The sequence below is a fragment of the Bufo bufo genome, chromosome 5 (assembly GCF_905171765.1).
Source record: "Bufo bufo chromosome 5, aBufBuf1.1, whole genome shotgun sequence".
Lineage (NCBI taxonomy): Eukaryota > Metazoa > Chordata > Amphibia > Anura > Bufonidae > Bufo > Bufo bufo.
In genome coordinates this window covers 283,578-294,686 of record NC_053393.1, presented here as the reverse complement: position 1 = coordinate 294,686, position 11,109 = coordinate 283,578, and the positions used below count along the sequence as shown (strand labels likewise).

Here is an 11,109-nt window from a genome sequence, read left to right as displayed (position 1 = left end):
ACATTTATTTATTTTTTTGGCTTTCATTTTTATTACTTTTTTTTTTTTTTTCTTTGGGGAGGCCCCAAAACATTGGGAAATGGCAAAGAAAAGCACAAACTGCGCTGGAGTTTAACAATGGCGCGGTGCGGCTGGTATACCTCTCTACCCTGGCCAAGGTACGGACAAGTCCTGTGGGATCCATGCAGGATTCAATTTAATGGATGTGATCTTGTCCACGGCTGTGCTTCTTCCCCTATACCTCAGTGTGCAGAGACCGAGCCCTTCTGTCCTCCCCCCGTATACCTCAGTGTGCAGAGACTGAGCCCTTCTCTCCTCTGTACTCCCCCAGTATACCTCAGTGTGCAGAGACCGAGACCTTCTGTCCTCTGTACTCCCCCAGTATACCTCAGTGTGCAGAGACCGAGCCCTTCTGTCCTCTGTACTCCCCCGTATACCTCAGTGTGCAGAGACCGAGCCCTTCTGTCCTTTGTACTCCCCCTATACCTCAGTGTGCAGAGACCGAGCCCTTCTGTCCTCTGTACTCCCCCGTATACCTCAGTGTGCAGAGACCGAGCCCTTCTGTCCTCTGTACTCCCCCCGTATACCTCAGTGTGCAGAGACTGAGCCCTTCTGTCCTCTGTACTCCCCCAGTATACCTCAGAGGACAGAAGGGCTCGGTCTCTGCACACTGAGGTATACGGGGGAGTACAGAGGACAGAAGGGCTCGGTCTCTGCACACTGAGGTATAGGGGGAGTACAAAGGACAGAAGGGCTCGGTCTCTGCACACTGAGGTATACGGGGGAGTACAGAGGACAGAAGGGCTCAGTCTCTGCACACTGCGGTATACGGGGGAGTACAGAGGACAGAAGGGCTCGGTCTCTGCACACTGAGGTATACGGGGGAGTACAGAGGACAGAAGGGCTCGGTCTCTGCACACTGAGGTATAGGGGGAGTACAGAGGACAGAAGGGCTCGGTCTCTGCACACTGAGGTATACGAGGGAGTACAGAGGACAGAAGGGCTCGGTCTCTGCACACTGAGGTATACGAGGGAGTACAGAGGACAGAAGGGCTCGGTCTCTGCACACTGAGGTATACGGGGGGGAGTACAGAGGACAGAAGGGCTCGGTCTCTGCACACTGAGGTATAAGGGGGAGGACAGAGGACAGAAGGGCTCGGTCTCTGCACACTGAGGTATAAGGGGGAGTACAGAGGACAGAAGGGCTCGGTCTCTGCAAACTGAGGTATACGGGGGGAGTACAGAGGACAGAAGGGCTCGGTCTCTGCACACTGAGGTATACGGGGGGGGGGGAAGAGTACAGAGGACAGAAGGGCTCGGTCTCTGCACACTGTACTCCCCCAGTATACCTCAGAGACCGAGCCCTTCTGTCCTCTGTACTCCCCCCCCCCCCCCGTATACCTCAGTGTGCAGAGACCGAGGTATACGGGGGGAGTACAGAGGACAGAAGGGCTCGGTCTCTGCACACTGAGGTATACGGGGGAGTACAGAGGACAGAAGGCCTCGGTCTCCGCACACTGAGGTATACGGGGAGGGGAGTACAGAGGACAGAAGGGCTCGGTCTCTGCACACTGAGGTATACTGGGGGAGTACAGTGTGCAGAGAACGAGCCCTTCTGTCCTCTGTACTCCCCCCCCGTATACCTCAGTGTGCAGAGACCGAGCCCTTCTGTCCTCTGTACTCCCCCGTATACCTCAGTGTGCAGAGACCGAGCCCTTCTGTCCTCCCCCCGTATACCTCAGTGTGCAGAGACCGAGCCCTTCTGTCCTCCCCCCGTATACCTCAGTGTGCAGAGACTGAGCCCTTCTCTCCTCTGTACTCCCCCAGTATACCTCAGTGTGCAGAGACCGAGCCCTTCTGTCCTCTGTACTCCCCCCGTATACCTCAGTGTGCAGAGACCGAGCCCTTCTGTCCTCTGTACTCCCCCAGTATACCTCAGTGTGCAGAGACCGAGACCTTCTGTCCTCTGTACTCCCCCAGTATACCTCAGTGTGCAGAGACCGAGCCCTTCTGTACTCCCCCAGTATACCTCAGTGTGCAGAGGACAGAAGGGCTCGGTCTCTGCACACTGAGGTATAAGGGGGAGTACAGAGGACAGAAGGGCTCGGTCTCTGCACACTGAGGTATACGGGGGAGTACAGAGGACAGAAGGGCTCGGTCTCTGCACACTGAGGTATACGGGGGAGTACAGAGGACAGAAGGGCTTGGTCTCTGCACACTGAGGTATAGGGGGAGTACAGAGGACAGAAGGGCTCGGTCTCTGCACACTGAGGTATACAGGGGGAGTACAGAGGACAGAAGAGCTCGGTCTCTGCACACTGAGGTATACGGGGGAGTACAGAGGACAGAAGGGCTCGGTCTCTGCACACTGAGGTATACGGGGGAGTACAGAGGACAGAAGGGCTCGGTCTCTGCACACTGAGGTATACGGGGGGAGTACAGAGGACAGAAGGGCTCGGTCTCTGCACACTGAGGTATACGGGGGGAGTACAGAGGACAGAAGGGCTCGGTCTCTGCACACTGAGGTATACGGGGGGAGTACAGAGGACAGAAGGGCTCGGTCTCTGCACACTGAGGTATACGGGGGGAGTACAGAGGACAGAAGGGCTCGGTCTCTGCACACTGAGGTATACAGGGGAGTACAGAAGGGCTCGGTCTCTGCACACTGAGGTATACGGGGGAGTACAGAGGACAGAAGGGCTCGGTCTCTGTACTCCCCTGTATACCTCAGTGTGCAGAGGACAGAAGGGCTCGGTCTCTGCACACTGAGGTATAGGGGGAGTACAGAGGACAGAAGGGCTCGGTCTCTGCACACTGAGGTATACGGGGGGAGTACAGAGGACAGAAGAGCTCGGTCTCTGCACACTGAGGTATACGGGGGAGTACAGAGGACAGAAGGGCTCGGTCTCTGCACACTGAGGTATACGGGGGGGGGGGGGGGGGGGGGGAGTACAGAGGACAGAAGGGCTCGGTCTCTGCACACTGTACTCCCCCAGTATACCTTAGTGTGCAGAGACAGAGCCCTTCTGTCCTCTGTACTCCCCCCCCCGTATACCTCAGTGTGCAGAGACCGAGCCCTTCTGTCCTCTGTACTCCCCCAGTATACCTCAGTACCTCAGAGGACAGAAGGGCTCGGTCTCTGCACACTGAGGTATACGGGGGAGTACAGAGGACAGAAGGGCTCGGTCTCTGCACACTGAGGTATACGGGGGAGTACAGAGGACAGAAGGGCTCGGTCTCTGCACACTGAGGTATACGGGGGGAGTACAGAGGACAGAAGGGCTCGGTCTCTGCACACTGAGGTATACGGGGGAGTACAGAAGGGCTCGGTCTCTGCACACTGAGGTATACGGGGGAGTACAGAGGACAGAAGGGCTCGGTCTCTGCACACTGAGGTATACGGGGGAGTACAGAGGACAGAAGGGCTCGGTCTCTGCACACTGAGGTATACGGGGGAGTACAGAGGACAGAAGGGCTCGGTCTCTGCACACTGAGGTATACGGGGGAGTACAGAAGGGCTCGGTCTCTGCACACTGAGGTATACGGGGGAGTACAGAGGACAGAAGGGCTCGGTCTCTGCACACTGAGGTATACGGGGGAGTACAGAAGGGCTCGGTCTCTGCACACTGAGGTATACGGGGGAGTACAGAGGACAGAAGGGCTCGGTCTCTGCACACTGAGGTATACGGGGGAGTACAGAAGGGCTCGGTCTCTGCACACTGAGGTATACGGGGGAGTACAGAGGACAGAAGGGCTCGGTCTCTGCACACTGAGGTATACGGGGGAGTACAGAAGGGCTCGGTCTCTGCACACTGAGGTATACGGGGGAGTACAGAGGACAGAAGGGCTCGGTCTCTGCACACTGAGGTATACGGGGGAGTACAGAGGACAGAAGGGCTCGGTCTCTGCACACTGAGGTATACGGGGGGGGAGTACAGAGGACAGAAGGGCTCGTTCTCTGCACACTGTACTCCCCCAGTATACCTCAGTGTGCAGAGACCGAGCCCTTCTGTCCTCTGTACTCCCCTCCCCGTATACCTCAGTGTGCGGAGACCGAGGCCTTCTGTCCTCTGTACTCCCCCGTATACCTCAGTGTGCAGAGACCGAGCCCTTCTGTCCTCTGTACTCCCCCAGTATACCTCAGAGGACAGAAGGGCTCGGTCTCTGCACACTGAGGTATACGGGGGGGGGGGGGGGGGGAGTACAGAGGACAGAAGGGCTCGGTCTCTGAGGTATACTGGGGGAGTACAGTGTGCAGAGACCGAGCCCTTCTGTCCTCTGTACTCTTCCCCCCCCCCGTATACCTCAGTGTGCAGAGACCGAGCCCTTCTGTCCTCTGTACTCCCCCCGTATACCTCAGTTTGCAGAGACCGAGCCCTTCTGTCCTCTGTACTCCCCCTTATACCTCAGTGTGCAGAGACCGAGCCCTTCTGTCCTCTGTACTCCCCCTTATACCTCAGTGTGCAGAGACCGAGCCCTTCTGTCCTCTGTACTCCCCCCCGTATACCTCAGTGTGCAGAGACCGAGCCCTTCTGTCCTCTGTACTCCCTCGTATACCTCAGTGTGCAGAGACCGAGCCCTTCTGTCCTCTGTACTCCCTCGTATACCTCAGTGTGCAGAGACCGAGCCCTTCTGTCCTCTGTACTCCCCCTATACCTCAGTGTGCAGAGACCGAGCCCTTCTGTCCTCTGTACTCCCCCGTATACCTCAGTGTGCAGAGACCGAGCCCTTCTGTCCTCTGTACTCCCCCGTATACCGCAGTGTGCAGAGACTGAGCCCTTCTGTCCTCTGTACTCCCCCGTATACCTCAGTGTGCAGAGACCGAGCCCTTCTGTCCTTTGTACTCCCCCTATACCTCAGTGTGCAGAGACCGAGCCCTTCTGTCCTCTGTACTCCCCCGTATACCTCAGTGTGCAGAGACCGAGCCCTTCTGTCCTCTGAGGTATACTGGGGGAGTACAGAGGACAGAAGGGCTCAGTCTCTGCACACTGAGGTATACGGGGGGAGTACAGAGGACAGAAGGGCTCGGTCTCTGCACACTGAGGTATACGGGGGAGTACAGAGGACAGAAGGGCTCGGTCTCTGCACACTGAGGTATACGGGGGAGTACAGAAGGGCTCGGTCTCTGCACACTGAGGTATACGGGGGGAGTACAGAGGACAGAAGGGCTCGGTCTCTGCACACTGAGGTATACGGGGGGAGTACAGAGGACAGAAGGGCTCGGTCTCTGCACACTGAGGTATACGAGGGAGTACAGAGGACAGAAGGGCTCGGTCTCTGCACACTGAGGTATACGGGGGAGTACAGAAGACAGAAGAAGGGCTCGGTCTCTGCACACTGAGGTATACGGGGGGAGTACAGAGGACAGAAGGGCTCGGTCTCTGCACACTGAGGTATACGGGGGGAGTACAGAGGACAGAAGGGCTCGGTCTCTGCACACTGAGGTATACGGGGGGGAGTACAGAGGACAGAAGAAGGGCTCGGTCTCTGCACACTGAGGTATACGGGGGAGTACAGAGGACAGAAGGGCTCGGTCTCTGCACACTGAGGTATAAGGGGGAGTACAGAGGACAGAAGGGCTCGGTCTCTGCACACTGAGGTATACGGGGGGAGTACAGAGGACAGAAGGGCTCGGTCTCTGCACACTGAGGTATAAGGGGGAGTACAGAGGACAGAAGGGCTCGGTCTCTGCACACTGAGGTATAAGGGGGAGTACAGAGGACAGAAGGGCTCGGTCTCTGCACACTGAGGTATACGGGGGAAGTACAGAGGACAGAAGGGCTCGGTCTCTGCACACTGAGGTATACGGGGGGAGTACAGAGGACAGAAGGGCTCGGTCTCTGCACACTGAGGTATAAGGGGGAGTACAGAGGACAGAAGGGCTCGGTCTCTGCACACTGAGGTATAAGGGGGAGTACAGAGGACAGAAGGGCTCGGTCTCTGCACACTGAGGTATAAGGGGGAGTACAGAGGACAGAAGGGCTCGGTCTCTGCACACTGAGGTATAAGGGGGAGTACAGAGGACAGAAGGGCTCGGTCTCTGCACACTGAGGTATACTGGGGGAGTACAGAGGACAGAAGAGCTCGGTCTCTGCACACTGAGGTATACGGGGGAGTACAGAGGACAGAAGGGCTCGGTCTCTGCACACTGAGGTATACGGGGGGAGTACAGAGGACAGAAGGGCTCGGTCTCTGCACACTGAGGTATACGGGGGGAGTACAGAGGACAAAAGAAGGGCTCGGTCTCTGCACACTGAGGTATACGGGGGAGTACAGAGGACAGAAGGGCTCGGTCTCTGCACACTGAGGTATACGGGGGAGTACAGAGGACAGAAGGGCTTGGTCTCTGCACACTGAGGTATAGGGGGGAGTACAGAGGACAGAAGGGCTCGGTCTCTGCACACTGAGGTATAAGGGGGAGTACAGAGGACAGAAGGGCTTGGTCTCTGCACACTGAGGTATAGGGGGGAGTACAGAGGACAGAAGGGCTCGGTCTCTGCACACTGAGGTATAAGGGGGAGTACAGAGGACAGAAGGGCTCGGTCTCTGCACACTGAGGTATACGGGGGGAGTACAGAGGACAGAAGGGCTCGGTCTCTGCACACTGAGGTATACGAGGGGAGTACAGAGGACAGAAGGGCTCGGTCTCTGCACACTGAGGTATACGGGGGAGTACAGAGGACAGAAGGGCTCGGTCTCTGCACACTGAGGTATAGGGGGGAGTACAGAGGACAGAAGGGCTCGGTCTCTGCACACTGAGGTATAAGGGGGAGTACAGAGGACAGAAGGGCTCGGTCTCTGCACACTGAGGTATACGGGGGGAGTACAGAGGACAGAAGGGCTCGGTCTCTGCACACTGAGGTATACGAGGGGAGTACAGAGGACAGAAGGGCTCGGTCTCTGCACACTGAGGTATACGGGGGAGTACAGAGGACAGAAGGGCTCGGTCTCTGCACACTGAGGTATACGGGGGAGTACAGAGGACAGAAGGGCTTGGTCTCTGCACACTGAGGTATAGGGGGGAGTACAGAGGACAGAAGGGCTCGGTCTCTGCACACTGAGGTATAAGGGGGAGTACAGAGGACAGAAGAGCTCGGTCTCTGCACACTGAGGTATACGGGGGGAGTACAGAGTACAGAAGGGCTCGGTCTCTGCACACTGAGGTATACGAGGGGAGTACAGAGGACAGAAGGGCTCGGTCTCTGCACACTGAGGTATACGGGGGGAGTACAGAGGACAGAAGGGCTCGGTCTCTGCACACTGAGGTATAAGGGGGGAGTACAGAGGACAGAAGGGCTCGGTCTCTGCACACTGAGGTATACGGGGGGAGTACAGAGGACAGAAGGGCTCGGTCTCTGCACACTGAGGTATAAGGGGGAGTACAGAGGACAGAAGGGCTCGGTCTCTGCACACTGAGGTATACGAGGGGAGTACAGAGGACAGAAGGGCTCGGTCTCTGCACACTGAGGTATACGGGGGAGTACAGAGGACAGAAGGGCTCGGTCTCTGCACACTGAGGTATACGGGGGAGTACAGAGGACAGAAGGGCTCGGTCTCTGCACACTGAGGTATACGGGGGGAGTACAGAGGACAGAAGGGCTCGGTCTCTGCACACTGAGGTATACGGGGGGAGTACAGAGGACAGAAGGGCTCGGTCTCTGCACACTGAGGTATACGGGGGAGTACAGAGGACAGAAGGGCTCGGTCTCTGCACACTGAGGTATACTGGTGGAGGACAGAGGACAGAAGGGCTCGGTCTCTGCACACTGAGGTATACGGGGGAGTACAGAGGACAGAAGGGCTCGGTCTCTGCACACTGAGGTATACTGGGGGAGTACAGAGGACAGAAGGGCTCGGTCTCTGCACACTGAGGTATACGGGGGAGTACAGAAGGGCTCGGTCTCTGCACACTGAGGTATACGGGGGAGTACAGAGGACAGAAGGGCTCGGTCTCTGCACACTGAGGTATACGGGGGAGTACAGAGGACAGAAGGGCTCGGTCTCTGCACACTGAGGTATACGGGGGAGTACAGAGGACAGAAGGGCTCGGTCTCTGCACACTGAGGTATACGGGGGAGTACAGAGGACAGAAGGGCTCGGTCTCTGCACACTGAGGTATACGGGGGAGTACAGAGGACAGAAGGGCTCGGTCTCTGCACACTGAGGTATACGGGGGAGTACAGAGGACAGAAGGGCTCGGTCTCTGCACACTGAGGTATACGGGGGAGTACAGAGGACAGAAGGGCTCGGTCTCTGCACACTGAGGTATACGGGGGAGTACAGAGGACAGAAGGGCTCGGTCTCTGCACACTGAGGTATACGGGGGAGTACAGAGGACAGAAGGGCTCGGTCTCTGCACACTGAGGTATTGGGGGAGTACAGAGGACAGAAGGGCTCGGTCTCTGCACACTGAGGTATACGGGGGAGTACAGAGGACAGAAGGGCTCGGTCTCTGCACACTGAGGTATACGGGGGAGTACAGAGGACAGAAGGGCTCGGTCTCTGCACACTGAGGTATACGGGGGAGTACAGAGGACAGAAGGGCTCGGTCTCTGCACACTGAGGTATACGGGGGAGTACAGAGGACAGAAGGGCTCGGTCTCTGCACACTGAGGTATACGGGGGAGTACAGAGGACAGAAGGGCTCGGTCTCTGCACACTGAGGTATTGGGGGAGTACAGAGGACAGAAGGGCTCGGTCTCTGCACACTGAGGTATACGGGGAGTACAGAGGACAGAAGGGCTCGGTCTCTGCACACTGAGGTATACGGGGGAGTACAGAGGACAGAAGGGCTCGGTCTCTGCACACTGAGGTATACTGGTGGAGGACAGAGACCGAGCTCTTCTGTCTTTTACTTTCTTACTTACCACAACCAGGAAGTAATCCGCTGCTGCTGAAGTCTCCGTCATGTGACCAGTCACCTGACGGGGCGGAGTTCAGCAGAGGATAACGGCTGACTGACTGAATAGTCACACTGAGCACGTGACATGATGGGGGCGGAGCTCAAGGATGGGCTCACTGTGCGCTGTGCTCTAGCGTCTCCTAACAATCGTCTGGCTCTGATGAGAGTTCTTGTCCTAGACATGCTGGGAGTTGCAGTCCTCATTCTCTATCTTCTCCCGTAATGTTCTGTCGGGTTATGAGGGGATCATTTTACAACCAGAGAGAGAACGCTGACCTAGGCTCCTCCCCTCCTGCTGCTCCGCCTCCCGGCTCTGCTAAATGGATGGATGTGAGCCCCGCCCCTCCTGCTGCTCTGCCCCCGGCTCATCTGAATGGATGAATGTGTTCCCCTCCCCTCCTGTTGCTCCGCCTCCCTGCTCTGCCGGATGGATGTGAGCCCCTCCCCTCCTGATACTCCGCCCCCCGGCTCTGCTAAATGGATGGATAGATGTGAGCCCCGTCCCTCCTGTTGCTCCACCCCGGCTCATCTGAATGGATAAATATGGTCCCCTTCCCTCCCGTTGCTCCGCCCCCGGCTATGCCTGATGGATGTGTGTCCCGCCCCTCTTGGGGCTCCGCCGAATAGATGTATTTGAGCCCCGCCCCTCCTTTTGCTCCGCCCCCGGCTCTGCTGAATGGATGTATGTGAGCCCCGCCCTTCTATTTGCTCCGTCCCCCGGCTCTGCTGAATGGATGTATGTGAACCACGCCTCTCTTGTTGCTCCGCCCCCGGCTCTGCTGAATGGATGTATGTGAGCCCCGCCTCTCTATTTGCTCCGCCCTCGGCTCATCTGAATGAATGGATGTGAGTTCCGCCCCCCGGTTTAGCAGAATGGATGGCTGAGAGCACCACCCCTTCTGCGCAGCTGAATTAATGTGAGCCCCTCCCTTCTTGCTGCTCCGCCCCCGGCTCTGCTGAATTGATGGATGTGAGCCCCGCGCCGCCCCCGGCTCAGCTGGATGGATGTGAGCCACGCCTCTCCTGTTGCTCCGCCCCCGGCTCTGCTGCATGGATGTATGTGAGCCCCGCCTTCTATTTGCTCCGCCCCCGGCTCAGCTGGATGGATGTGAGGCTGCCAATTAGGAGAAGCGGAGACACCACGTGACCCTCTCCTCCAGTAGATCGGCGCGCAGTCAGCAGCAGCTCATTTGCATGGCCCGTGTATAAATACCGCCGCGGTGGCAGGAGGAGAACAGACGAGATTTTGCCCTCAGTCAGAATGCCCGATCCAGCCAAGTCCGCCCCAGCGCCCAAGAAGGGCTCCAAGAAAGCCGTCACCAAGGTCCAGAAGAAGGACGGCAAGAAGCGGAGGAAGAGCAGGAAGGAGAGCTATGCCATCTACGTCTACAAGGTGCTGAAGCAGGTCCACCCCGACACCGGCATCTCCTCCAAGGCCATGGGCATCATGAACTCCTTCGTCAACGACATCTTCGAGCGCATCGCAGGGGAAGCCTCCCGCCTGGCTCACTACAACAAGCGCTCCACCATCACCTCCCGGGAGATCCAGACCGCCGTGCGCCTGCTGCTGCCCGGAGAGCTGGCCAAGCACGCCGTCTCCGAGGGCACCAAGGCCGTCACCAAGTACACCAGCGCCAAGTGAGCGCCGCCCCCCGCTCTCCGGACCCAAAGGCTCTTCTCAGAGCCCCCACCCTGTCTCCAGCGGAGCTGCTCCCGGGTCTCCCCGTTGTTCTCACAGTGGCTGCGGTTTTCCTCCCTGTCAGCTAGATGAGATGCGGTAACGCTATCGGAAGTTACAGTACAAGCTCCCCTCATCCTCCTCCTCCATGCCCGATCACTACTCCCATCATCCTCCTCAGTGTGGCGCTCCCTGGGGAGAGGCTGTGCGGCCGCTCAGTGCAGGACAGGAGGACGAGGCTCCTACGGGCACATAACGGCTGCGGGGTCCAGAGCTCTGCTATTGGCTGGGAGAGATCAGCATCTCGTCCCTCGTTTGAATTTCCCGCCTATAGTTGAGCTGCTGATTTACAGGTGGAGCCGGTCATGTGACCTGTACCAGCGCCGCTCATTGGCGGGACGGATTAACCCCTCAGTCTCCGAGCACAGCTCGTCTCGTAGCTGCGGTGGAGAACACCCGGGGCTCGGGATTTACAGATTATTGGGGGGTTTCTGTAATGTAGACCTCCGGCTGTACTGAGCACAGGGCG

At 57.8% G+C, this 11,109-nt stretch overlaps 1 protein-coding gene across 1 annotated transcript; it reads left to right on the top strand.

The window, feature by feature from the left end:
* The first annotated feature begins 10,163 nt into the window (after window positions 1-10,163).
* On the top strand, window positions 10,164-10,546 carry LOC121001469 (histone H2B type 2-F). Its single transcript, XM_040432543.1, has one exon. The coding sequence runs from the start codon at window positions 10,164-10,166 to the stop codon at window positions 10,542-10,544; it is 381 nt and encodes a 126-aa protein (XP_040288477.1). The 3' UTR covers window positions 10,545-10,546.
* Window positions 10,547-11,109: the final 563 nt, after the last annotated feature.